The 27,825-nt window shown below is 37.3% G+C and overlaps 6 protein-coding genes and 1 long non-coding RNA gene across 14 annotated transcripts; 3 read left to right on the forward strand and 4 right to left on the reverse strand.

The window, feature by feature from the left end:
- The first annotated feature begins 4,795 nt into the window (after nucleotides 1-4,795).
- Nucleotides 4,796-8,232, forward strand: LOC103446943 (CDP-diacylglycerol--glycerol-3-phosphate 3-phosphatidyltransferase 2-like). Its single transcript, XM_008386101.4, has 7 exons — nucleotides 4,796-5,675; nucleotides 6,080-6,177; nucleotides 6,286-6,336; nucleotides 6,462-6,575; nucleotides 7,173-7,229; nucleotides 7,351-7,436; nucleotides 7,559-8,232. The coding sequence occupies exons 1-7, from the start codon at nucleotides 5,078-5,080 to the stop codon at nucleotides 7,677-7,679; spliced, it is 1,125 nt and encodes a 374-aa protein (XP_008384323.3). The 5' UTR covers nucleotides 4,796-5,077; the 3' UTR covers nucleotides 7,680-8,232.
- Nucleotides 8,233-9,460: 1,228 nt separating this feature from the next.
- On the reverse strand, nucleotides 9,461-10,495 carry LOC103446942 (uncharacterized). The gene is made up of 4 exons (XR_003774943.2): nucleotides 10,275-10,495; nucleotides 10,044-10,153; nucleotides 9,892-9,973; nucleotides 9,461-9,654 (listed from the first exon to the last, which is right to left on the reverse strand). It is a non-coding gene; the product is annotated as an uncharacterized lncRNA (long non-coding RNA).
- Nucleotides 10,496-10,928: 433 nt separating this feature from the next.
- On the reverse strand, nucleotides 10,929-11,916 carry LOC139197568 (uncharacterized). The gene is made up of 3 exons (XM_070825254.1): nucleotides 11,647-11,916; nucleotides 11,396-11,467; nucleotides 10,929-11,076 (listed from the first exon to the last, which is right to left on the reverse strand). Exons 1-3 carry the CDS (start codon nucleotides 11,886-11,888, stop codon nucleotides 11,052-11,054), a joined length of 339 nt encoding a protein of 112 aa, XP_070681355.1. The 5' UTR covers nucleotides 11,889-11,916; the 3' UTR covers nucleotides 10,929-11,051.
- Nucleotides 11,917-12,566: 650 nt separating this feature from the next.
- Nucleotides 12,567-16,645, reverse strand: LOC103446941 (probable protein phosphatase 2C 38). Of its 2 annotated transcripts, none has more exons than XM_008386098.4 (5): nucleotides 16,130-16,645; nucleotides 15,287-15,703; nucleotides 14,234-14,616; nucleotides 13,218-13,454; nucleotides 12,567-13,040 (listed from the first exon to the last, which is right to left on the reverse strand). In XM_008386098.4, exons 2-5 carry the CDS (start codon nucleotides 15,606-15,608, stop codon nucleotides 12,816-12,818), a joined length of 1,167 nt encoding a protein of 388 aa, XP_008384320.3. In that variant the 5' UTR covers nucleotides 15,609-15,703; nucleotides 16,130-16,645; the 3' UTR covers nucleotides 12,567-12,815. The 2 variants fall into 2 exon arrangements, with proteins under 2 accessions (XP_008384320.3, XP_008384321.3); XM_008386099.4 differs by having other exon boundaries at nucleotides 14,234-14,601; nucleotides 16,130-16,639.
- A 2,000-nt stretch (nucleotides 16,646-18,645) lies between these two features.
- LOC103446940 (deaminated glutathione amidase, chloroplastic/cytosolic) lies at nucleotides 18,646-21,054 on the forward strand. The gene is made up of 9 exons (XM_008386097.4): nucleotides 18,646-18,964; nucleotides 19,086-19,222; nucleotides 19,313-19,441; nucleotides 19,537-19,595; nucleotides 19,730-19,842; nucleotides 19,929-20,021; nucleotides 20,134-20,236; nucleotides 20,372-20,454; nucleotides 20,764-21,054. The coding sequence occupies exons 1-9, from the start codon at nucleotides 18,764-18,766 to the stop codon at nucleotides 20,803-20,805; spliced, it is 960 nt and encodes a 319-aa protein (XP_008384319.1). The 5' UTR covers nucleotides 18,646-18,763; the 3' UTR covers nucleotides 20,806-21,054.
- A 433-nt stretch (nucleotides 21,055-21,487) lies between these two features.
- Nucleotides 21,488-22,012, forward strand: LOC103446938 (embryo-specific protein ATS3A-like). The gene has a single exon (XM_008386096.4). It carries the CDS (start codon nucleotides 21,488-21,490, stop codon nucleotides 22,010-22,012), a length of 525 nt encoding a protein of 174 aa, XP_008384318.1.
- A 134-nt stretch (nucleotides 22,013-22,146) lies between these two features.
- LOC103446937 (MAR-binding filament-like protein 1) lies at nucleotides 22,147-27,561 on the reverse strand. 7 transcript variants are annotated; one of them, XM_070825257.1, is made up of 7 exons: nucleotides 27,161-27,561; nucleotides 26,832-26,884; nucleotides 26,032-26,115; nucleotides 25,296-25,623; nucleotides 23,271-25,161; nucleotides 22,927-23,133; nucleotides 22,147-22,730 (listed from the first exon to the last, which is right to left on the reverse strand). In XM_070825257.1, the coding sequence occupies exons 4-7, from the start codon at nucleotides 25,553-25,555 to the stop codon at nucleotides 22,416-22,418; spliced, it is 2,673 nt and encodes an 890-aa protein (XP_070681358.1). In that variant the 5' UTR covers nucleotides 25,556-25,623; nucleotides 26,032-26,115; nucleotides 26,832-26,884; nucleotides 27,161-27,561; the 3' UTR covers nucleotides 22,147-22,415. The 7 variants fall into 7 exon arrangements, with proteins under 7 accessions (XP_070681358.1, XP_070681356.1, XP_070681357.1 ...); XM_070825255.1 differs by having other exon boundaries at nucleotides 26,776-26,884; XM_070825256.1 differs by having other exon boundaries at nucleotides 26,776-26,884; nucleotides 27,283-27,555.
- Nucleotides 27,562-27,825: the final 264 nt, after the last annotated feature.

A 27,825-nucleotide genomic window follows, 5' to 3' on the forward strand; every position in this document is an offset into this window, starting at 1 on the left:
TAGTAAAGAAATTTGATTGTTTAGAGCATCTCGAATTGACCATGCAAAATGCCTTAACTGAGCATTTTACATTTTTGGATGCAAAACGTAAATAAAAATGCACATTTACTTATTGATTCTACATTTTTTGGTTGTAAACCCCACCAATTAAAGAGAAAAAGATAAATGAGATTACAAATTTGCATCTATCTCATTACCGTAAAACTAAACTAAAATATACACATCTTGAAAAAGTAAATGAGGAAACCTAAAAGTGACTTTTACCTCTCAATTTTGCATATTTCCATTAGAGATAGCCCTTACCTTATTATTCCATGTGTTTCCCTCGTTTCCAAAAGTTCATGTTTTAGAAAATGGAAAATTATTTTGTTACCTTATTGGTTCATCAAATGAGTTGACTTGTAGCTTTAGACTCATTCCATTTAATTGTGTTTTTTTTCACTGAAAAACTGATTTACTTTAGCAAGGTTTTTAATAATTTTTCAATTCGCAATATAACCATACTAGTTTTTTAAAATAACATCATCTACCCTACTCCGCCACTTCACCTCCACCTTTCCACCACGCCACTGTCATCACCTCCATCACCATCGTAGCAGCCACCATCATCACATATAATTTGGAGTGGTGAAAACTTAAATAATTTCTTCTCAAACAAAAACTATTAATTCCTTTTTGTTTGGGTCAGATGAAAAAATAAGTAAAAAAAAAAAACAATTATTGGTGCGCACAATATGAGTAAACCACCAAGGCGCCAATATCATACGCATCTCAACTAAAAGTTTTACCTTTGTTCCTCAAAAACAAAATTTACCCTTTTTTGCCTTTACAAAAAAGGGATCTGAGGGATCTGAGGGCTTAATTTATTTACCTCGCTCACAATTTAGCAAAGTGGGTGTAATTATTTGATTTTTGTAATTAATTTGATTTAAATTTTTAACTCAGTTAACTGGCAAGCCTGTGAGCTTCTCCTGTCGGCAGGTGAGCTTTCTGTCTAACGGACCTTTTCTCGTAAATGCCAAACTTCCCATATTTTGATTTGATCAACAGAGTTTGTGTCGGTGCAAGACAACAAATTGAGTTCCCTTTATGCATGGACCTCTGAAATTTGAAACATTTTTGTTCTTATGTAGATATTTGTTGTAGTAATATTTTTGCAACTACTCCAATCATCTTAAAGTAACCAGTTTTCATAACTTCTTGGAGGAATCTGGATCCTCATCGGATCCTCTTTATGAGAATTCCGAAGATTCATAAATCGTGTTCGTTCATGGTGAATCGTGTCTGTTCATTGTGAATTGTGTAGATATTCATAGATTCCCAATATCCTCACCAAAAGGATCCGAAAAGGATCCTATTGGTTGTTTTGAGTACTAACAACTATATAGTATCAACACAAATTTGACCGTTAAAATTTGATTAAAAAGTTTTCCGTCAATCAACTAAGCAGGAATAAGTATTACGGTCAAATATAAATTGGTACTAAGCGCATGTAGGAGTAGTTCCCAATTTTGTTGGAATAGTTTTGTTTGTGAAGATCAGCCTTGAGCCTTGACATGTCCGACTGATAGTTGCTTGATTTTGTTTGAGTTCCGTTTTCAACCAAAAAACAGCCGAAATCTGTTTATTTATTTTCTAATAAAGCTTAAAGTCCAGACGAAATTAAATATTTATTCTGCTTTCAAATGAAGCTAACTTAATCAAATTCTTTTATGATGGAGGTGACATACATCGACCTTTAACCGAAACATGGGAGATAGATTGTCTGTTCTTCCTTTTTCATACCTTTTTCATGACATTTTGTTTTGTGCGATCACGGTTAAGCCACGTCAACATTTTATATTAATTTTTTTTTTTATAAAAATAATAAGACAAAAAACAAATGTTGACGTGGTTTAACCGTGACCGTACAAAATAAGAGAGTATGGGGAAGGTATGGAGAGGGGAGGGCAAACAATCCATCTCCCGGAACATGAACTGTGTTTAAAGCTTAAGATAAGCAACTGTGTCGAACTGTATCGGGAGAAATATGTGTCAAACTCTTACTACGTTTTGCGTACTGTATATATATCACCTTTCTTTAATTATAGAATTTTAACTACTGTGACGACCTTCCATTGTCCATGCTATAAATAACGGTTGCTAGGGATGGGCAATGGTTATAACGGCCGGATAACTGCGATTATTTACCCTTAACCGTTTATACTCATACCCGCATAACCATTTACCCGTTGGGTAATTGCCTAAACGGTAATATTCATACCCATAACCGTTTATAAACGATTAACCATACTCATAACCGCATACCCATTTAACCGTAACCGTTTAATACTCGTTTACCCATTTATCCTTTTTAACTTGTTTATCTTTTTTTTTATTTTTACCATTACCTTTTTTTCACCCGTTTACATGTTTTTTAACAACTTATAAATTAAAAAAAAATTGTCAATTTGACAATTAAACAACATTATAGGTACATTCATCATACATTTCCATATTTTAATTTTTTAAGTCCTTATACCATTCCAATAATTGAAATAATAGTTTACTAACAATATTTTTAACTGTTACCAATGAAGGTAAATATAATATTTGCTAAGTATTATTGGGTTACAAAAATTGTTTAGAAGACATTTCTGTCAAAGCATTTCTGTCAATTTCACGGTTACCCGCAAGGAATTTAAATTAATTTGGCCAATTCCTTGATGATGAGAATCATCATTCATGTAGCAGTGTTATTGAGAGAATGACCAATGAATTCCTTACTAATTTATTGAGTGCTAAGTATTATTGGATCAAGAACATGGTTTGTGTTAATTTTACATATATAAAATAAATAGATAAACGGTTACCCGTTTATAACTAAGGTTAATACCCATAACCGTCGATTTAAATTTCCCGAGTAAACGGTTATACCCATAACCGTTTATTTATCTAAACGGTTACCCATAACCGTAACCGTTTAATTTAAATGGGTGGGTAACCGCGGTTTTCCATAACCAATGGGTATTTGCCCATCCTTAGCGGTTACTGGTCACAATCTCGTCTTACTAATAAACAATAACACTATATTTATTAGAGATACGAAACAAATGTGGTATATAAAGTGTAATAAGCATAGAGGCTTCCATTTCCTCCTATTTTCCCATGAAAAAAGAAAGGCAACACTGTCCCCCAAACCAAACATAGCCTTCAGATGAATAGAATCAGATTTTCTCGTTTTTGATTAAAATGAGAGTGGAAGAATATTATATTTTTAAGATAATTAAATTGCGACGGTGCTATCTATACACCTCTTTTTATCTTCCATGCCCTTATTAATTTTTATCCTCTAATTGACTGTAAAAATTAAAAGATGTGTGTATAAAGTAAAAAAGAATATACCGGTAGCATCTCCTTAAAATTAGAGCTCGTTTGGATGTGCTTTTGAAATGACTGAAAACGTTTTTAGTAAAAATGTTTTTAGAACAAATCATTAGTAAAGATACAAGTAAATCCTAGAAAATCACTTAAAGTGCTTCCTGCAAGAAGCACATAACTGGTGCTTCTTGTAGAAAGCACTTTAAATACTTTTGAAACGCACAAATATTTTCTCTAAAATCACATTTAGTCATTTTAAAAGCACATTCAAACGAGCAATTAATCATTTAAATTTGTTCCTTTTTGGAAAATTAACAACTATTGGGCTTTAAAAATCAAGATGAGTGTGATTTGGGGGGCCCAATGAGAACCGAACGTTTCTGTTTTAAAAAGAAAATTCAGTTGAAATATATTTTTAGATATATATAATATACCTTCATTTTTAAGAAAAATAGCTAAAAACATTAAAACAGGATCAACTTTTATTAAGGAGTATTTTTTTTATTACAAATCTAAACCAAGAGTATGGGGATGTTTTTAACCGGAATGCAATAGTTTGAAGATGAATGCGTTAATCACCGTGACTATCCACTAGTTGTAATTAAGGAATAATTATATCTATAAAACAATGGAGTGAAGCACAAAGTTTATGTCATATGAACTTATACACTTTTTCAATTTGTCATATGAACTAAAACTTCAAGCAAATTGTCATACCAACTTTTCGAAGTCATTAATTTGTCATTTGACCCTAGCTACGTAAAGTTTTGCATACAAAATAAGTCATGACTTATGTTCAAGGTTATTCCAAACATTTCAACATTTTACTCCCCAAAAATAATTCTAGGGTTTCTCAAAAGATACAAAAAAATGGTTGATCTAGTATAATGTATACGAGGATTTGTCGTTCGAAAGAGAGGAACGACACACACTCGATTCGATGTGTTTCGAAGTGACGATGACTAAAAAAATATAGTCATTGGGAACCCTCCAATGTATGGTAAAGTTGGATGATATTCTTTACATTTAAATGTCTAAAATAATCCTAAGCCCAAATCATGTGACTTGTTTTGAATGAAAAATAACAGAGTTAGGGTGAGATGACTAATTAATAATTTAAGAAAGTTAATATGACAAATCGCTTAAAACTTTAGTTCATATGACAAATTGAAAATGTGTTTAAGTTTATATGATATTTAAAAAAAAAAAAAGAAATCCCTCAGATATGATCCATGTGGAATATATGTATATAAATTATAATAGCATGATCATTTAACTATTAAAATGACAATTATATTAAATACATGTAGACAAATTCGAAATTGAAAGTCCAAAGGAAATAAGCGAAAAACTTTTTTTTACCAAAAAAAAAAAGTAGGAAGGTATTCCAACATGGCTCTCTCTTTTTTATTTTATTATTATTTTATTAGAAAACAATGGAGGACTAACAAGTGGAATGGAATCATGGGAAAATTCGTTGTGGAAATGTCCATCCAAAACCAAAGCGACCGAACTTCCGTCCTCCCAAACGGAATAAAATCATCAGCAGAAGCAGAAGAAGAAATAGAGCTGCTAAAATAAGCAAACGCAGACCTCATCGGCTTTTAGTTGCGTTGGTTTTTATAACTGTTTCCCCTGAGAAAGAGAGAGAGAGAGTCCTGCTGAAACTTAAAAAGCACTTTTTGTAGAAGTCGGTTTGGTACTTTGGTTGGCAGCCATGTCACCCCTGGTGCTCAAAATGACCACAGCAGCCTCCTGTATATACCCCAAAAAGCCCTACCAAATTCTCTTCAATTCCATCTTCTCCTCCACCTCCACCTCCACCTCCACCCCCTCCTCCTTCTCTCCCTCTTCACCCCCATTTGGTAAAAACTTCATCGAGGCATTAACGCACACGCGTAAATACTCCGGGTGCAGGATAACCCCCTGCGCACCCCTCCCGCCCCCAATTCTCCCTCTTCCCCTAAACCTAGCCCCCAGATTCCCTAAATGCTTCTCCGCCTCCTCCTCCTCCCGCAGCCGCAGCAACGCTAGTGGCGGTTCCTTCGAAGATCGCGGAGAGTCCTCTGGTGGGTCCGGCTCCGAGTCCGGCACCGGTGGTGTTGGTGGTCTTATGGCCGACATGGGTTCGGAGAATCATAAGGGCACCGATTGGTACGACAGCCAATTGTACCCGAACCAAGACGAATTGCTTTCTCCTCTGACACATCAACAAAAACAACAGCAGCAGCAATCCGAATCCTCCTCCAAATTCCTCACCTTGCCCACCATTCTGACTCTCGGCCGCGTCGCCGCCGTGCCGGTTCTCATTAGCAGTATGACTTTCGATTGATTTTTCGTTTTCGTTGCGAATTGTATAAATTGCAATTGTATTATCTAGCTAAATTTAGGTTGCCTAGATGGTTTTTTTTTTTTTGGCATTGGTGTCTCTATTGGGAGTTCCAATGCGATTGGAGTACTCATATTTTGGCAATGATGTTGATTTGTATGTTGTATTTTGCCAATTTTTTTGAATTATCCATGTGGGTTTTGTTTGCTTTTTGACATTGATGTCACTGTTGGAGCTCCAATACAATTGGAGTGGTCATATTTTGGCAATTGAGATGTTTAAACATCTGGTTTTGTATGCATTTTCGGTTTCTGCAGATTTTGTTTTTGGAAGCATATGCCTTTGCATTTGATTAGGCTAACATTGGTTTTTTCCTTTCCATTGTCCTAGCTTTCTACATCGATAGTTGGTGGGGAACAACTGCCACAACAAGTATTTTCATTGCTGCAGCAATTACTGATTGGCTCGATGGGTATATTGCTCGGAAGGTTAACTTATTTTCTGTATCTTTTCAATTGATTTTGGGAATTTTAATGCTTGAGGTTGTTCATCTGCGTTAAATTTATTGACTTTATAAAAGTTTATTTGTGTTTCAGATGAAATTAGGATCTGCTTTTGGCGCATTTTTGGATCCGGTGGCTGATAAGGTATTGTCTTCCACACTAAAGTTAAAATTAAATACTTCTATTGTCACTTTCAGCTTCTTGAAATAAAAAGGAGTGCTTTGGTTATTATAATTCTTCTCTAAAACTGTCATTCCTGCTGAATGCAGCTCATGGTTGCAGCCACACTGGTTTTATTGTGTTCTAGGCCTTTGGACGTTGCCATGTTTGGGCAAGTTCCATGGCTGTTTGTCGTTCCTTCAATTGCCATAATTGGTAGAGAGGTATTATATTGTTCTATCTGTCTTCTCTATTTCCTTAGTTATTAATTAAATGATTTAGGGCTTGCTTTCTTGTATGTCTTGTATTGGTGGGCCAATAAAATATTTCACTAGTGTATTAGTAATTGTCAAAATTAAATTTGATTGTATTTTTGCTAGGAAGTTATAGTTAGTAGAAAAATGAAGTGTGACTGTATTTAACATGAAAATGTTTGGGCATGATCTTGCATGTAGAAAGCACAAGGTCTCTTCCTAAAGATGTTGGGGTTCATATATCATGTATATGGACAGCAGCTGAATTACAATTTGCAAATACTTTGGCATGATTTTTTCATCCATGTTAGGTTGAGTGTGCCCTTTTATTCGTTTTTTGTGCATGGATGTGCATATTCTGCGTTGTGAGTTCCCAACTTCTACTGTTTTGGGCTCAATGAACAAATCCTTTTAACCTATATTTGCTCAAATGAGTAATTGTCTTATCAACTGCTCTCTCTTCCCCCACCCAACGTTTTTGTTATGCAATTATTTTATCCTGTACTTTTATGGATCCCTCGTGTTGATAGCACTGTCTCACTAATCACTTTTGCGTTGTATTTTTAGATAACCATGTCAGCAGTTAGAGAATGGGCTGCTTCTCAGAACACTAAACTTTTAGAGGTTTGTTTTCCTTCCCCATGATACCTCTAAACAACTGCCTTCTCAATTCAGAACCGACAGAAGATATCAGCTGTAACTTGATCGTAAAATAAGTTTTCATTCAAATGATAAATACTCTCAGGCTGTAGCTGTAAATAACTTGGGAAAGTGGAAAACAGCCACACAGATGATAGCACTGACTATCCTCTTGGCAACCCGAGACAACAGGTGCATCATCTTTTTTTCTTGGATTTTTCAGCTATTCTTCTTCAGCCAATACAGATTAAGCCAATACAGGTGAAAGAGTTTATTAATTTAGTTTCTGACCCCAATTCGTTCAACTTGTGCAGTTTTGGAAGACCAGATGTTATCGTAGCTTCTGGTGTTTTTTTGCTTTATGTTTCAGCGGGGCTTGCCGTGTGGTCTTTGATCATGTATATGAGCAAGATATGGAAAGTACTGCTGAGGTAGTGTGCGTGCAACTGCTCTGCATTCACTCATATACGTACTTCTCGATCAAGTGACCATTTCAAATGCAAAGAGGTAATTGTCAGTGCTCTATACATGAACCCAGAAATGATCAATCTCGCACAGAGCATGACGCTGATAATCGATGGAGGGGATAACACATTATTGCTAAAATCCTGCAGTATTGAGTAAAATTTGCTTTAATATTTTGGGTGGGTAGTATAATTTTGGCGAGTTACTGCCCTCGGCGACTTTATATTCTCACCGATGTCTTGTCAGGTTGATCTAATTTTTTGGGATAATACCTAGATAGAGATGTTGAAACAAAATTTCCTCATTACATATCGTATTTAAGGCGGTTTTTCAATATTTTTATCTGTTCACTGATTCGGGAAGATTCTGGTTCATTGAAGCGAGGTTAGGATGGAATGATGTAGCGTTAATAAGTTGCTTCTGCAGTTTTGGTGTTGGAGAAGATTTATATGTTTGTTGATTTTAGAAAGTGTAAACAAAAAGTATCCAGGGTTAAATAAAGCAGCTTCCTTAATTCCCCTTAGCTAGCTATTCCAACTGCTTATGGCTTTTGCTTTCTAGCAGAAATTTTTTAGATTTTTGCAGGATTTTCTAAGAACATTTAAGCAGCCAACTAGTGCTCATACGAACATTTTCCGAGAATAACATCTGACGAGACTGTATGGGATTGTTTCTCTATAAAGTGTTTATGTTCTTAATTGCTATTGTTCGAAGTGTTTTGTTAAAAAATATAAGTGCTTCATGTAAAGCCACTTTAAAGTGCTTCTTGAAAAACCATCTAATAGGTGCTTCTCTAGAAAGCACTTCTATGACTGACTTGAAGCACTTTTAGCCCTTCCAGAACCAAATTCCAAACAAGGCCGAGATAGTTTTTAGACATGCCCCCCAGCAATTGAAGTGCAAAGGTTATTTTTCTTGTAAAAAGACTGGCAAGTACCAATTCAGTTGACTTCTTATACCAGAAATGAAGTTTCGCTTCAACAATTACCAGTTTCTGGGAGAATTATGATTGGTTCTCGAGGATCTCTGAAGTCTGAACCATCAGTGCATGGAAATGCATACGAGCAAAATTCGGAACATCTGCAGTGCCAATGCATTAAGGGTGTCTCTGTTGTGCGGAAGCGTCAAATATGAAACCAATAAACTAATACAACAAAATATGATAAGACAAATAATCCAAATGACACAAGAATTTATACTGGTTCGGCGTAAGCTTACGTCCAGTTCAGAGATGGCGAGGAAATTCCACTAATATCAAAATGGAAATTACAAATAGAGTTGAACTCTCAAACCCAATATCCCATATACACCCAATAGCTCTTGCTCATACAAAGAACAAATGGAGAAGAAGAAACACATATCAAATTCTTCTCTCCCAAAAGCCAAAAAATGTAGCACAATATCTTATAATGAATGATGGCACAAATGGAGGATAGAAAACAGCAACCCACCTCTTCTTCTGTCTAATCTGCCGTTCCCAACCCCCAAAACCAAAGGCATAACCAAATGCCTTAATATAAACAAAAAGAACAAACATCATAATTGCCACTCATGTGGCCACATCATAAAGGAAAACCTCCTAATGATGTTCCCACATCATTATGTCCTTCATTCTTTTGGTTTGTTTAATAGCCGAAATGTGATTTGGCTTGTTGTCCACTTGACCACTAATTTGGCCATTATCCAACAATCTCTACGTAAGGGGAATGGAGTGAGAGGAATGAGAATTGCACTTATTCCAAGTGCTTCAAGCGTTTACCAACATTGGGGAATGCAATTATACGTGCGACCCACCTAAAATAAGGAATCAGATTCCTGATTTTCCCGGAATCAGATAAGTGGTATTTCAATTCCGGGAGAAAACCTTCATCCGAAATCAGTTTTTTCTACCCAAAATACCCGTATCTCCTCTCTTCCATACGGTGCCGTTCAAAACACCCAGCGCCTTCCGGTTTCACATCAAAACCCAGTGCAGCAGCAGACATAAGAGAGAAATAATTAATTAGTTATTTAGAACAAGAAGAAGAAAGAAGAATTAGTAAACCAATTTCTCCTCAATTCAATCCCTCGTTAATTCAATTCTCCTCTCAATCTGAATACGGATTAGTAAACGAGGCATAAGAGATTAGCATTTGGCAACAACGATAATTGACTTGCTAACATGCTGCAAGAAGATTATTACCGAAAAGCGTCTCCTATAAAGTTCGACAAGCTCTTTGGGGTCACATCGGGTTTGTTTGTAAGCTACATTTTTTGTTCATCTCCTACAAACAAGTGATATGTATTCACATGAGTAACCTTTTCTATCAAATTCGGAATCCAATCGTTTTGTACCTCAATCCATGCTGCCAGTTTAGGTCTCCCTGCAGCGATGTCATACTTCTTCAAGTCCATCAAGTAAAGCTGAAACCTTCCGAGGGAGGGAGCGTAAGCGCTATATCCACCTGAAAATTAAGAACAATCTTCAAAATGATGGCGAAAGCTTCGTATGAAATTTGCACACATGGATGGCGAAAGCTTCATATGAAATACTAGTTGACAGAGCGGATATGGCAGCCATATTACCAGACTAAACTTGCCGAGAAAGAGAGGTCCGTCTTCCAATTTGGAAAGAGCAGTTTCGATATAGTCAAATGTCCAATCTGCTTACACTCGCGACTATGGTTACATTAGCTTAATTGCAACTTAAATAGTAACATTGAAAGGAGCAAGTGATCGTTTCACCAGCTGACTCGATTTCATCTTGTTTTACTGACGAAAACACAGATCTATTGAAGGAGTCTGTGTAGGACAGCAACTCTTCCCCAAACTCTTTCTTCGCGGGATCCTAAATTTGCAGAGTATAAGCATTTGTATAACATACAGAAGCCAATATTCATTAACCAAGTATTCTCGAAAGCTCACATCAGGGAACAGTGAAGGCCCTTCAAAGTGACTGCCAATGTATCCTCTCACTTCGTTATTGTGTTCGAGTGATGGCACCGGCGTTCAAATTTCATACCAGACACACCTCGTAGAGAAAATAAAACGGTTAATTAAGCATACGGATCACAAAGAAACTTTGTGCAGACATAATGGCCTGGAAATATGCCATTGTCTTCTCTTCTTCATCTAATTACTCCACCACAGGGCGGTATTTTAGATGCCTTATGATACGAGAGCATTTCGTTCTAATGCAGCACAAGATAAATGAAACCAGCCTTGTAGCATATGCTCTAGTCACAAAAGCTCACCTTGTTAGCAAGGTAGACTTTCTCCTTGTACCAAGCAGGCCTGTCTTGCAGATCAATAGAAACCAATTGTATCTTTTCCTCCAACCCTCTTCATAACAATCATCGACGATTAAGGGGCTTGGTCTATATACAGCCTTCAAACAACACAAAAAGAAAACCCCACGTTTCTTATAGTCTGACTCAGATTAACAAAATCACAAATCTAAAAATGTAAACGTTGTAATGTGCAGTGAAACAAACACATGGATTGGAATCACAAGAACACGTAAACTAAAAACTCCTAACCCGAAAACTTAACAGAACTTGTTTATTGTTGAAAAGGTATCGATAACATATCAGTACGTTCTGTTGGCAACAATGACATCTACATAGTATCAATGATATAGCCGTCTTATAGCCGGACTAAAAACAATATGCAATGAAGTAGTGCAAAATCTAGCAAAGTATACCAACCTTGTATTTCCATTGAAGATTGGAGGTGGGTCCGACGTAGAAGTAAGAGCTGGTGGAAGAACTTCTTGCCCACTTCCCACATAAGAACAGGACAACCAAAACACAAATACGAAAAGTAAGATTGCTCAGCCAATCTGGAAGTCAAATATGAAGACTTGTACAATTCTAGCAATTGGGTTCCTAAAAAACAGAGAAGAAAGGTAAAAACTTTGGTTTTTACTGTACTACATTCCCCATTTACTGTAACATACCCGGTTTCCATAGCTGCAGAGACTGAAGCTCTGGTTTTCTTCCCCAGAGAAGCCTGAAGACGGAGCTTGGGAGGAGTTAATACGGTGGCGTTTGGAAATCTGGCTACCACTGAAATCTTGGGGGGAGAATCTGAGATGTGTGGCCAAGATTTCAGAGATGGTGATGGTGAAGAAGTAGGAGCAGCAGTGCCGCTCAAACTCACTTTCAAAGTTGCCATTCTGCGGTTTGAGTTGGTTTTCATTGTTCGTTATGTATTTATGCTTAACAGATTCTGCGGGGTACTCCGCTGCAGTTTTTTTTTTTGGCCACTCTCTTTACACGCACCTGACAATAAAATAAAATAAAATATGCGTTGGTGTCAGCACGACATCAAATTGGCCGCTGGCACATTGCTGGCCTTCTCCTGCTCGAGTTTTTGGCAGTCGGTGATTGATCCACCACTTGACCTTGCTTTATTGGACTGGAGGTGGTTTTTTGGGATTAAGGACAACATTGTTGCATTTGCCTTTGTCTTCACCAACGGGTGGAGATGTTCTTATACAATAACTTTTGGATTTAAATCATTGGTTAGAACAAAAGTTAATAACGTTAAGCGATATGCGACTTTAAATTTATCTTTAGCGTTATGGGAACGTGCCTACCCCTACGTCTATTGAGTGCCTACCCCTAAGCATTTCATTTTTGAAGTAGGAAAAGGCATGAAGTATTGCTTGGTACAGAGTCGAGGTGCAAGTTGAATTGGAAATTTCGATTGACACAACGCTTCCAAGTTTATATTTCAAGGCAAACATACAATTCATGCAAATAGTAGCTCCGGAAAATAATAAAAATAACAATTATCATCATGTCATGATCCAAAGGCTAGGAACTTTCTGCAGAAATTTTTTCTGAGGCACTCTCAGTTCTCTAGCTATCTATATACTCAAATTTCATGTGGCATTAAATGTAAAAGTTAAAAATATAAAAAATAAAATAAAATCCATAGAGCACAGCTATACATCAGCAGAAGAGAGAAGAAAAACGAAAAAAAAAAAGAAGGAAAAAAAAGACCCAAAATCTGCCTTTAACTCTCTTCTTCGTAAAGAAAACAAAAGCTTTCGTTTGTTTCTTAGTACAAGTGAAGAAAACCAGGGGGTTTGAGAGATAGATGCATTTGAACCTCCTAAATCTAGGTGCTGGCAGGGACACCACCAGCTGCCTTAACCGATAGCAGAGGCCCGTCACAGTAGCTACGACTGACCAGATGCGAATCTAGGAACAGAACTACCACTGTGATGTCGTCGTGAAAATGTCTCCTCACCCCTCGGTCTATCTTTTTTAAGTCCGAATATCTCATTTCTCTCTTCTTCGCTGCTTCGCGAAGTGCAGCTTTGACAAGTTTCCTTGCGCTACCCTGCACAAATATGGGGAACATTATCGCAGGTGTAATAGCAACTTCAATAAAAGACAATTCCAAACTGAGCTACTGAGCTTATGATATCATATGGGCAAAACAAGACCGATCAACCACGATGCAAAACATGATTGATTAAATACAAAAGAAAGTCAAAACTTGACATAGGGACCGTACATTGCGTGGATAGCTCTGGACAATGTCAACTGCCTCCTGATTGCTTAACTGCTCCCATAGGCCGTCTGATGCAAATATAAGAAACTGATCTTCGGGGTAGAGTTTTTGGACTAATACTGTTGGCTCAGCTTTAAGGATCGGCTTGTTGAAGGGTTGTGATAATCTGAACTTTGGCAATAGAGGTTCTTTGTTAAATTCTTGCCTCTTTAGGTAGGCATCACCGATGGATCTTGAAATCTGCAAGACAAGCAAGCATCTCTAACATGAGTGCTGTTCTATTGTGCATGCCATGCCAACTTTGTGAAGGGGGCATGCAAATTTGGTCACGAGCAAAGAGATTTCAATGAATGAGAATTACCTAAAACTTAAACGCCAAAACTTAAACGCAAAATTGAACGAACCTAACTAGGTCTCATAGTTTATCTTAAAGAAACTCTGTTCTAATTTAAGTAAAAGAAAACCGTTAAGAGAGAAGAAGACCACTTTGATCGCATGTACTTTCACTGCATGACTATTCACATTTCTTTTCATCAATATTAATGTTCAAAAGATCTCAAATCATTTGTTAAAATTCACAAAAACATTCCTCCTGCAAATTAGCAAAATTGTTCGAAACTCCGGGCTTAGAACTGAAAGTCAAATACACATAAACCTCAATTATTTAGTTCCAAAATCCATTTGATAATAATGGCACCACGCTCGGAAAACTAATGAAAAGGGCTTGAAAACTTTGAGTTTTAATGATAAGGACAAAATAAAGGGTAAAGTGAATAGTACCAGGATTGACTTTTTAGTGTAAAAATGTGGTTTTTCGTTAAAGTGAACAGTACAATGAGCTTTTTGTTAAAGTTCCCTATAAATGGAAAATTTGTGAAAACTAAAGTCTTAAGATGAAAATTACTCAGTCACACACAAGTCAAAGGGGAAAGCGATCACTATGTAAGTGTGTATAGGGTAACAGAAAATGACTCCGAAGATAATACACAAAATTAAGAACAGATCAGAAAAATAATCACCTGTATCAAACCCTTCACGCGCCACACCTTGTGCTTTAATAACACAATCTGTGGATCATCGGGATGCAACGAGCGCAACTCCTCTCTCACAGATTCATAACTTGCATTGTGCTCAATTGATAACTGAACCGCTTTTACCTGTTTAACAGTCTTTTCCAGTTTTCCTAGCACCACACGAGAATCCCCTGCATTTGCTATGTATAGTAGCCCACTACATACTATGCCTACCAAACAACATGCACCAACAGACGCAAGCAGTGGCTTGATTGTCCACTGCTTCTTTACTAGAGAGAGGAACTCCTCTTCAGTCGCCAAAAATGCTTTCGTTATAACATCAGCTGACATGCCCTGATTCTCTGATGTGAACTCTGCACCACGGAAAGCTGTCAAGTCAGTAAATATAAGCATTAGCTATCTAAAAACTGGAAGCGGTACCTGCATGAATACGAAATCAATCATATCATAAAAACTGATATTAATAGGGATTATTACGTGACCAGAACCTCAATTGTTTGTAAATTTTCATAATTAGTATTATGATATATAATTCATGATCAAGGCGGTTGTTAGTAAAAGCAGATAAGAAATCCTGTCCAAACCACGCGTTTTACACCTCACTCTGGAACCTCACAATTTCCATTTAATTAATAACGCCATTCTTATCCCCACTGATCATGAATTTGACTCAAACATCATCGGCCGAGCATTGCAAAATGAATAAACTGTCACCACAAATATATTCCTAGACAATAAAGCTCCCAGACGATTCAAAAAGAAAAAGAAAAGAAAAAAGAAGAGTTTCCTGTCTTCCGTAAATTTTCCGATAAAACATTTGAGCTACATATGAAATAGCTCTTGATAATTATATATGTAGCAACATGCAAACCGCACCAAAGCGACTATATATGGTGCAAGACATAAGAAAATACTAGTTTCTCAGTTTTTTTATTGATAATAGCAGCATTAGTTTAGTTATCGCAATTACCAAACTTCTCAACAGATATAGGTATAAAAAAGAAGAAGAAGATGAATTTAGAGGAAAGAACAACGCACTCTTGATGTTATTGAACAGACGTTCATTTAAAAACCGGGCTGTTTCTGGACCTCCGTGTCCATCATAAATTCCAACAAATGTTCCATGAGGACCCGATTCGAGTGAGCTCAAAGGCCCTGATTCTAGTTGGCTATGGTCTTCCAACAAGTTGTTTGCTTGAATTACTGCCATTGAGAAATCTCCATTAACATGATGTCCTGAATCTTTATGCCACAACAAACCATCAATTCGTCCAATCACGTCCCCCCTACTAGAATTTTCACCCTCGACAGAAGGTTTCCAGCAAGGTGACACAAGCTTCATTAACTTAGCTGATACCATCCCTTACATATTCTCAACCAAATGACCCGGGATTAAGTTATTCAACGAGTCATTGTTGTGAACAAGAGCTAATCCTGGCTCCGCCTCTAGCTTCCCTACAATTACAAAATCCAAATAACAGATCCACATATCAAAAACTCTGCATACAAAACTAACAGTAAAATTTAAATTGCAGACAGAGCCAAAGTCAAATTGAAAGGGGTGCAAAACCAGATAATATGAGTTTAGGAGATAATTAACTTGCAGGTAATTAATTGAAAAGGGGCACAAATAAATAAACTGTTCATGTCCAGAAACAGCACAATATTCCCAGATAATTAAAATGCAAACTAAAAACTAATAGGTATTTCAGAAAAGACATGAACTTTGTCATGAAAAAACATCAAAACCATAAATCCAACCGTCCAACATAAACTTAAGACCAAACAAACATCTGGGGTATGAAAAAACAACATCGAATCACAACTCAAACAACAAAAGTTCATGTCTTTGAGATTGAAAAAACAAAATCTGCAACCTACCTTGTATTCAATATATGTTGGAGCCTTGGAGAGGGATTCTTTTGGCCCTTTGTCTATAAGACTACCACAATTCAATAACCATCCGAGAGCTCAGAAGAACATTTTTATTTGGATTAGACAGAGAACCAATGAAACAGATTTGGAATGTTCTGACAGAAAAAAGGTTGTCAGAAGCGTGGAAAGGGTTAGATCGAAAGAATGAAGAGAGAGAAAGAAGAGAGGAGAGAGAGAGAGGGGGTGGGGGATTGGGAGCAATAAATTGGTTCTCTTTATTATTTAAAAAAAAAGTTTTAATCTTTGTTTCTCGCAGGGAAAGAGATGAATAAGCATGGAGGTGGAAGAATACAATTACAAGAAACCAACCCCTCGCCCTCGGTTTGAAAAACCATGTTTAGGGAGAGAGCTGAGGCCTTTTGGGTTGGATTTTCAGTTTTGGTATTCTAATTTATGGGTTGGGGTTTTGACTTTGACCTCCAACAAACCACCATTTTAGGCAACTTTTGCTCATCTTCCCCTTCCCCAACCTTTATTTAGCAACATAACAACTCCCTTCTATTAAATTGTTCTAAAGAAGAATAATCATCAAAAGAAAAGAATTTTTCCCCACTTTGCCAATTATTTTGTGTTGTGTTTGGGAATTTCTTGGGAATATAGTTGTCAACTTGTTGCCCCTAACTATTACCAAATAATAATTAATTAATAATTGTATCATGTTGCATCAGTCTTAATCAAAACGTATTTTGTTATCTAAATTTATAATTGGTCAAGTTGGTTACAGCAATGTGATACATAATTGTATTTAAGTTTGAACCTCAGTTCAATAGTTTAGACAAATTTAATGCAAGGCTTTTTAGCTAAAATGATATCTGAGATTTAAAATCGATAGAACTGGTCTCGAGTTTGTCCATCATCAATCATTTTGATTATTCTGTGAAAAATATTTATTAAATAAGGGATAAAATGTCAAAAATACTCTCAATTTTTGTGAAATTATTTTGGCCCATTGCTTATTAAATTGAGGGTATTTTGTCATTTTAGTCCATATTTACAATAGATTTTTCCACATAATGACCAAAATGATTAATGGTGGACAAACTCATGGACCACTTCTATCAATTTCAAATCTAGACCAAATTGATGAGTTATGCTAATTTCAAAGACCATTTTGGCTAAAAATACCTTAATGTAATTATCTTATCGATGTATATAAAAAAAAAAAATAGTACTTCTATCACTCCTAAGTGCATTTTTTTCTTTCTCAATACTTTAAGTAGTGGTGGTCCATCACCACCACGCTAAGCATCTTGGATAAATTTTTATGGGTACTAAGAATACAAGTCACGTGGTTTATCATTTAACATGTTATAAAGACTGGACGACATGATTGATATAAATTCAGTAAAATAGTAACATCATGTGATGATGTTTCAAGTACACTAAAATTATGCTTCAAAAAATATGACAGATGTCTTGAACCTTAAACTCATTTACTAACAACTAATATGATGATGATATTCATCATCAATTAAGAACGGTGGGCAAATATACTCGGATCATTCCTTCCATGCTCCAAGTACAAAGGGAGTTTTTTGTTTTCTATCACTTGGCGAAAATCGAACGTCTTTTTGTGTGTTAATTTTTTGTTGGTCAAAGTGAACTATCAATTAGAATTGTTAATGCCAACAAACAACTTGGTACATGATTCTCGTTCATGATTTTTCTTAGACATTAGACACATAGTTTATATCGATATGCACCCATTTTACTAAACAAAAGAATTCGGCATTTCGGCAGTCACTTGTAACGGCAAGCACTTCCATCCAAGAACATGAGACTTTTATCTTCTAGTTGTACTTGGTGAAAATCGAAGCTTGTCTTTTGCTTTAGCAACATAAGATTTTGATGTGTTTGAATAAGTGTATTGTTGATCTTTACTCGTTTTCTTATTGGTCCAAAGTGAACAACTTATGCAAAAACGCCTAAACATTTATCAGTTAGTAACTTAATACGACGTTAATCAATTGTTATGCTTTAAACAGTGAACTGTTGAGATCAATACATTACTTTGTTGAGCACGTACGACGAATGATTAGCATCGTATTAAGTTACTAACTTAACGCTTGGACACTCTTATTATTTATATTAGTCTATTGTGTTGGAATAAATATTATATTTGTGATTCAAAAAACAAGATTCTGTTTCTTATTTGACACCTTTGGTATTTATTATGAGAATTGAAATTCTTGTCGTGTAATTCGGAAATGCACACTTGTCAAGCCAAATGAAAATAAATGTTGAAATATTTAGCAATGCCTTGTACGGCAGAGGACGAGCCTTGACGCAATGAAAATATTGCTCATTTGCGATTGAAAAATAACAGATTCGGGTCACGAAAATTTCTTTATAAAGTAAAAGTAAGACTGTGTACGATAGATATTCTCTCCCTAATCCTTACAAAATTGAGAACCTTATTAACTTGAGATTGCCTTTTTGAAGTATATGTTATCGCACTTGTTTCTCGAATAAAAGTATAAAATGATATTTGTAAAGTGGTCATAACAGAAAAATACAAACTGTCCGACGTGGCCATTGCCTAAACATTTCCGGCGGACCATTCGATGACAGAGACCGAGGATGCCGTTTTGTCTTTCCCTACCTAATTATCGTGTCAGCCCACTCCTCCGAGACGGCGCTCCGATCCGTTCCCAGTCCGCCCGCGTCATCATCGCTGGAGAGTCCAACATGGCCGCCAATTCACTCCGAGTCGCCGCCGCCCAAATGACCTCCATCAACGACCTCGCCACCAATTTTGCCACCTGCTCCCGCCTCGTCAAAGTACCCATCGTTTCACCTCTTTTTCTTCTCTTTTTCTTCTCTTTTTCCCCTTTCCAAACTTTATGTAATTATCATTTTAATTATGTAATTAATTAATAATTAATTTATAAATCATGTGAAGGAAGCAGCTGCTGCCGGAGCAAAATTGATTTGCTTTCCGGAAAGCTTTTCATTTATTGGTGCCAAAGATGGTGACAGTCTGAAAATAGCAGAACCTCTAGAGGGTCCAATTTTGCAGAAGTACTGCTCCCTGGCAAGGTAAAAATTAGAATAAAAATTGAAACTTTGTGTCATAAATTTGATTTTTTGGGGAAATTGAAGTGACCCATTTGAGTAAATGGATTGTAGAGAATCTGGGATTTGGTTGTCACTTGGAGGGTTCCAAGAAAAGGGGTCGGATGATGAACATTTGTTCAACACCCATGTTGTTGTTGATGATGCTGGGAACATCAGAAGTACTTACAGAAAGATTCAATTGTAAGTAGGCTGTTTTAAGTTCAATGCAATGCAGTTTTCGCTACCCCGAAATTTCGTGAAAAATGTGATTAGAAAAATGTTGTTGTTTGTGGAAGGTTTGATGTGGATATTCCTGGTGGAAGGGTGTACAAGGAAGGCAGCTTTACCGAACCTGGTAAGTTCTTGCCCGTATGTGAAATGTTCAAAATACGGGCTTGCGCTAATGAATCAAAATGTTGTTACTATTGTTGGTGTTGATTATCTTTTTGGTGTGAGATAGTCAGAGACTTGGTTTGTTCACATTTTCAGGAAAGAATGTTGTGGCAGTTGATAGCCCTATTGGCCGTTTGGGTTTGACGGTATGCTATGATCTGAGATTCCCGGAGATTTACCAGCTGCTCAGGTTCCAACATGATGCACAGGTAAAACTACATTTTCTTTTTGCAGGTTTAAAGTTATACAGGGTAATTTAGCATCTCGCACCGACATCTTGCATTACAATCTGCAGATTCTATTGGCACCTTCAGCCTTCACCAAAGTAACTGGGCAGGCGCACTGGGAGATTCTTCTACGTGCTCGTGCAATTGAGACTCAATGCTATGTATGAATTCCATTTTCTTCTTCATCAACATAACCTTTTCATATTTGTTTCTAGGGAACGATTTTTCTTGCAATGTCACGTTGGGATGATTATGTTACTTATGTATTATTAGGTCATAGCTTCTGCACAAGCTGGACATCATAATGATAAAAGAGAAAGCCACGGAGAAACTTTAATTATTGATCCGTGGGGAACAGTTGTTGGCCGACTGCCTGGTGAGGACTTAATTACCTTACACATCTAGCTGCTTGAGTGGCTTTAAATCATGGCTAATTGTTTAAACTCATGCCCATGGTAGTTATACTAGCCACTGCTGCAACATAATTTGAACTTTTTGCTCTCTTTCTCAGATCGACTGTCAACAGGGATTGCTATAGCCGATATTGATTTCTCATTGATTGACTCAGTGAGAGAAAAAATGCCAATTGCCAAGGTATGTTACATTCTGTCTTGTCTAGTTTGGACAAAGAAATATGTAAACCAGAAAGTCGCTTGAAACTTATTTTACTTTGAAATGATGGGATAAATGGCCCTTGTGGTTAATCAGCATTTGTTGTTTGATCGTGTTAATTCTTAGGGTCGTGTGTATATTTGATTTACCGTTGCTCTGTTGTGTATATTTGTTCTGTTGATGAATTTTGTTGGATCATTGACGGGCTTGACTTGGGTACGAATTCTGCATCTGGATGATTATGATTATCTTGTAACCAACTAAGTCCTTTTAACTCGTTTCCTACTTCAGCACCGGAAGCCTGTTGAGTTCTGGAAATCTGCATCCCTTTGATTATTGAGACGGTTCCCTGTAACTCTGTAAGCCCTATTGCCTTGAAGAACAAGAGCCATTCGGAACTTCTGATGTACTTGTCGATCTTTAGGATGTTACGATAGGAATGGCGTGCATCGATGCAGCTCAAATCAAGGGATTATTTCTTATTTTGTAGTTGATTCTGTGTACACTTTGTTTTATAGTTTTCTTATTCAAACTTCAATCTCATTAGACTTAATAAAGCCTGTTTAAAGATTTATCGCTTCAGGCTTTGTATTAAAATTAAAGCATTCGTTTCTTTAATTACTGTTGATAAAGCTGATTGAAATCTGCATCATATGACATGGAAAATGTCAATACCGATGTGTCCACATGGATAACAAGTTTGCGAGTCATCGTCACCAGATGGACTGTCTGACTTGCAAAGAAAAGGGTGTGCGGAAGTCACTTTAGTTAGGAAACACTTCGCTGTAGGAGTCCCACTCATTTGGGAGTCGTCAGACAGTTCACCTGCTCCGACTGTCTGATGCAAGAATCTCTGTGCAACTAGTGGGAAATGGGAATCTCCTTTCTCAAAGTAAATCCATTTGTATTACCTTTACTTGATTAGTACTCACAGAATTTGACAAAAGAGAGAAACCTCTTGCATTATATAGGAGTTAGATTTTCCATACTTTCACTCACCATCTCTCAACCAAAAATGAAGAGACTACGCATCTTAACCGTCGTTGCAATAGCCTTCATCACTTCTCTGCCAGTACAAGGATCCAGCACAAACTGCTCCTACTCCGTCGAGATTGAGACAACGTGTGCACAATCAGCCGCAACCTCGGACCATGTCAGCGTCAGGTTCGGGGACTCCGAGGGCAATTTGATCATAGTGAAGCATCTGAACAACCCTAAGCCATTGTATGCTGCAAAAGGTGGTGTGAGACGTGGGGGGTATGGCGGGTTTGGACGATGTGCCATAGACATGTTTGAGGCCAGTGGACAATGCATGAGCCGGAGGGTGTGCTATCTGTACCTGAAGAAGGTTGGGTCGGACGACTGGCGGCCTGGCTGGGTGAGGGTGCTTCATCGACAGGATGGCGGCCGGGTGGTAGTGCCGGTTTCTTACATGTTCTATTTTAGAACGTTTGTTCCAGAAAACGTTTGGTATGGGTTTGATTATTGTCATTCCAAAGGTGGTGGTTTTGTGCCCCATGTTGTTAGTTCTAATGAGTAGCCTTCTTCTCTTTCTTTCTTTTTTCGGGTTTTTGCTGTCTTTCGATTTGGTTTAACGAAGGCAAACAGTTTAATGAATTTTGAAAACCTCAGCGGATTCGACCATACCAGAAAACAGAACACACAGAAAATCTCTAGAGTGAAACAAATTCATTAACTTGCTTGTCAAGATATAGAGAATATCTTGATCACGCCGACAAGCGAAACCAAACCAACTATCAACAACTATAAAGCCCGGTTACAACCAAATAATTATATGTTTCTGGCTTCTTTATCTACCGACGAAAAGGAGGGAAAAGTGTACAAATGGAAACTGAGAAAGAAAAGCTATTGAACTTTGGGAGTATAGGACTATGAACAATGTGATTTACTCAACCCTATAAGAAACCCCTGCCATTTGACAATCAATGAAGCAAAAATTCTCGCCTATCGGGACTGGACAGAAGGTCGAAAGGCTTGTTCCCTATGGTATCTTTCAGAATTGTGATCTGACCTTCCTTTAGAAGTATGTCCTCGTCAAGGGTTTCGATCTTCTTCTTCAACATGCTAACCTCTGAGTTCAGCAACATGTTCTTCTCGTTGTATTTCTTCACCTCCTCCCACATCATATCTCTCTCCTCTGAAATTTTAGGCAGTATCCCCCGAGCAACTGTTAATTCTTTCGTAGATGCCTGGAGGTCACTCTGAAGCTGGTTTATGTTCTCGTCCTTCTTAAGCATCTGTTTATTACGGAATAAGCAGGGAAATAGTTATTAGTTACATGCCTTAATCTTTGTAATATATACTTCATCATTCAACAATACTGAAAGATCATTCTCAGAATTTCATCATGTACGTCATATAACAAATAACGCATCAGATCCAAATATATTATGATCACTAACATTGAATTTTATATGTGATACTAATGGTTACCTGCATTTCAAGGTCCTTCAACTTGTGGGTGAGACATGAAAGGTTGTCCATTGCATTTTGCACTTCACATTGGAGAATGTCATTTCCTCTTACAGCTGCTGCAAGTTCAGCTTGCAACTGCTCAACCTCCAGCTCTTTTGAATACAACTTTTCTCTCAGTAGACTTGTTAGTAAAGTTTCTGCTTTGAGCTCATATCTCATGTCGTCCTACGTAAGAGTGACAGCATCAGTAACAGTTCGTTTTTAGAATGGAAACAAAATAACTTATTTAACATAATAAGAAACTGAAAAATTCATATATGGTGCATCTTCTAACAATACCAAAGAACCCAGCAGCAACTAACCTCTGGAGCCTGATCATCTGGATGTACTGGTCCATCAGCATTCGTGCACTTGGATGCTAATTTCGAATTGGACAGACTGGATTTTTCATGCAGCAAAGCGGACATTGTCTGCAAACTTCTTGCAAAGCTTTCAGTTCCACGCTTTATGCCCTGAACTTTCATTTCAGATTCAACAAAAAATTGCCCATCCAAGCCATGGTTAGCTTCTGGAAGTTGGCCTGCTTTCCCTTTAACAAATTCCAGTAAATTTGAACATAACTGGGAGCTCTCGTTTAGAATCGATAGCCCTTGATTCTTCATGCAGGAGATTCGTGCCCACATTTCCTTATCTAGCTTGAAAGTTAAAGCACCATTTTCTTTCCCACTTCCTCTCAACCGGTCTAACAAGTGTATATTCTCATGCCGAAGAGAATCAACTTCAAGCTTATGAGATTCCAACTCTCTTCTCAAGGCCAATTCTACTCCTGTCAACCTCATTTGCTCCATCTGCAATTTGGAGACGTGCTTATCAAACCTCTCCACGGATTGGTTCTTCCTAAATTCCTCGCTAAAACTTTCACGCAAGCCATCTATTGTCTTCTCTTGTTCTTTGCAGGTTCTCAGTAATCTTGTAATGGACTTATGCAGATCCTTGCACTCCTTATCCTTCTCTTCAAAATTTTTATGGATGCAAACACGGTCTTCCTCTGCTGCTCTATACTTCTCTTGCAAGTCTGAGAGATTATTTTTCAGTTCTTGATTCTCCTCTCTCATTTCCCCCACCCTTGTAGCAAGGCTGTTAAGCTGTTGCTCTGATTTTGTTTCCACACTTCTATACTCAGTTTCCCTCACATTAAAGGAAGAGACTTCTCTTTGAAGTGAGACATTTTGCTCTGCAAGCTCTCTAACTCGCTCGCGAAGCCTCTGCTCCTCTGACTGATACTTCTCAAGCTTCATTGACCAGTCAGTCGACCTTCTGTCTAGTTCCCTCTCCAATGCTGACTGCAACTCATTCTTCTCCTTCTCTAATTTTTTCGTTCGCGACTCCAGTTCTCCGTTTGCCAGTCTGAGTTCTTTCTTGGCAAAAGCCCTCTCAGCAATTCGCAACTGTAAGAGGTTTGAAACCTCAAGTGCCATGCTTACTCTCTGCTCAGTTAGGTTTCTAATTGTCTGAATCAGTGATGGAACATTGTACCCACTATCTCTAAGAAAGCTTTCCTGTTCAAGTTCGTCAGAAAGTAGCATGACCTTCTCCTCTGCTTCCCTCAATCTTCTTTGTAATTCTACATCCATGTCCTCTTCAGTCTCATCGGTGTTTATACCACCACAGTTTTCACTATAGAACAACTTCTGCAGGCTTGAGTAGTCATCTCCAGGATAATTTTTCTGGGCAATCAGATCTGGTCTACCATAAATATCCTCAATGGTGAGTGGAATATCATGGTCAAACTCCTTCTCACGTGTTGGTTGAATAACATGAGACTGTGAGAGCCTCTCAACGACATTCTTTGCAAGCCTCCGGGGAGATTCATGCCCAAATCCATTTTCTGCCCCATCTTTGGATGATGAACGAAGACGAGAACTTTTTGCCTCTCTAAATGAATGAGCCCTAGGTGAAATGGGTGCTGTAAACTGAGTTCGCGGAGGACGCCATCCACCACCACCATTCCCAGTCAAGTGTCTCTGGGAAGAACTGTTCTTTTGTCTGCTCAGTTCCTCCTGCTCTCCATCAATGTAACGGTCCAAGACTTTGGCTGAGACATTACTAGAGCACGTGGAAGAGCTCCCTGACGAATCATGGCGCATTCTAGAAGAACCAGCAGAACCAGGCCTCTCCAATCCATGTGCGTTTTGGACAGACGGAACTTCAAAATGTTTAGTCCTAAGCCTCTCAGGAGTAAGAGTTCGACAACTGGTACATATCAGAAAACCAGAAAAATTAGCTTCATGAAGAAAGCTTTAACTAAACAGGAGTCTAAATGTTGTACTTGAGCTCTAGTAAACAAGTTCATGACATTAACAAATAAACTGATACAAAAGCCTCACCAAGATGGTTGGTCACATTGCTGATGAGGAAAGCTCCTTGCACTACTACTACAAGGAGATCTGCTTTGATATTTCGAAGAAGAAAAATCTGTTTGTGTTGGCTCACTTCCAAGAAAGGCTGCTGATGACAATGACCGGCTCCTTCTAAGACCCGGACTTTTATTGGAGTTCTCGGCATCAGATATCTGCTTATCAGTTGGTGGAGGAACATTGTTGTTATTACTAGAAGCAGAAGATCTGAAAAAGAAGAGCTTCTTCATGTTTGAATCTTCGGCAGAAAATGCTAATCGCGGCACATTAAATTCTGTCCAAAAGGATCTCTCTGAACCTAAAATAATTTAGAACAAACAACATAAGACTGCCATTAAAATTGGTGGGGATGGCAGAAAAGCATATGAATCATTGTACAGATAATCAATTCAGAAATGCCAACCTTACAAAATGCTCAGCATACAAGTAATAAGATATAAGATGCCCATCAGAAGAAAAGAAACCAAGAAATTATGTAGCAATGGGCAAAATAATCATGAGACAAACATGAATGGAAAGTAATAAAATTGGCTGAAATAAGTACAGAAAACTGAGAAAGTGAAGGATATTGATTAAAAAAGTATGCCAGGACCCAAAGGCCAAAATCATTCAAGTTTCTACTACCGAAAAATTTACCAAAACCGTAGTTGATTATCACTATTGCTTGCCTAAACACACTGTAATTCAATCTTTATGGAATTCATACCCTTTTTCTCAAAAACCAGAATCTTAAGTAACTACAGTCTTTGAAGTACCGATCCACCAATATATGAAATTGCTAAACCCGTACCTGCAACCGGAAACAGAAGAAGATTAGTTCAGTTAACTACAGAGGACTTTTGAGCCTAATGCATCAACATCCTGATACTACCAATAGCACTAGCTTCATGCATCACACACAGTTAAAAAATGGAACACAAGTAAAATTAAAAACTAAATAAACAAATAATAGCATTTTAAATTAGGAGGTCACGTTGAAAATCATGAAAACATAAAGTAATAAACAAAGTAATTAACAAAACATATGTGTCAGTAGGTCCGATTCGATCTCAATCTGGGCTTTATCAGCTGAGCCAGAGATGTAGTGAAAAGACAGTAATAGCCTCATCATTTTCATCATCCTTAAACCCTAATCTTCTCCACACAGGGAGGGTAATTTGGAGCCGAAGATTAAACAACTGACATTTTATCTGTGCACTCTGACGCCAAAAGGATCAAATTATTAAACACTTTTCGCGACGAAACCGAGGCATTTCATCACGATCCTAATCCTAAACAAATCAATTCTGCAGTTAAACAAAATCGAAAACAAAAGATTGTACAGAAAACCAGATCCAGATATCTACAATGAAATACAAGTAATAGACGACGAGTGTTTGGTTACCGAGAAAATGAAGGAAAAAAATAGTAACTATATGACTGCTGACAATTTCTGTAATCAACTTAGTACCTGTTTGGCAACTAAGAAAATGAAAGAAGGCGAAAGAAAAAGTAACAAACGATTACTTCTTCAGTTCGAGAATCTTCTACGAACAATCAACTTATTTCCTGTTTGGCTGCTGAGAAACGCAAGAAAAGAAAAACACAAACGATTGAGTTACTCACACTACCAACAATTTCATCACCAAGAATCAAAGAAACTCATCATCTACGTCTCGCAAATTTTTCTTTCACGGGAAAAAGTGAAAATCGGAGAAGATAAACCTCTCTCGAACAAAAATTCCCCTTCCAAGGATCAGTTTCCTCAACTTTCTCGGCAACCAAACAGCAAAACGAAAACGAAAAAAAGAAAACAAGAGAAAAATAAAGGAAAAAGAGTCAAGAAAATTCCTTACTCTGCTTTTGCAAACGGTCAGCAAGCAGCAAATCCAGCAGCGATTCAAATACCGAAAATTCAAAAAAATATGAAGAAATTTGGAAATTAAATTCTGTAAATCTTGAGGAGTTACTCACTTACTTAAAAATGCTGGTCCGATTTTGGATACGCAATTTTGCTATTCAAATTTCAAAAAAATTGAATAAATTGGGTAAAATGGGTTCCAACTCAGAAACCCGAATTTTAGGGGAAACGGATATTTAAACGGGCGGGAGAGGTAGAGCCGTAGAGGAGGAAATAGAGTCTTGCTGCTTAAACGGCGTTAGGGGCCGGCGTTTCGACCGTTAAGCTCCAAACGGCGAGTTTTGGGTGCGCGGCTGCTCTTTTAATGATGACGGGAAGAAAATAGAGAGTGAGAGCGGGAGTGAGAGTGAGTCAATCGATTATTATATGGCCCGGTCCAATTAGAAGGCTTTTTTGGTTTTTAATTCCTACTAATTAATAAAACAATATCAAAATCCTATAAAATTACTGATTTAACTTTTTAATTAAAGCAAAACATGAATAAGAAATATAGGTAGAAATGTAATTTTACACATTCAAATTTTGTTTTTTTTTTTCAAAGTCTCATCTATATGTAATAATAACATATCTCTAATTAAAAAAATAAAAAAAACTTCAAAC

Source organism: Malus domestica, chromosome 07 (genome assembly GCF_042453785.1).
Source record: "Malus domestica chromosome 07, GDT2T_hap1".
Lineage (NCBI taxonomy): Eukaryota > Viridiplantae > Streptophyta > Magnoliopsida > Rosales > Rosaceae > Malus > Malus domestica.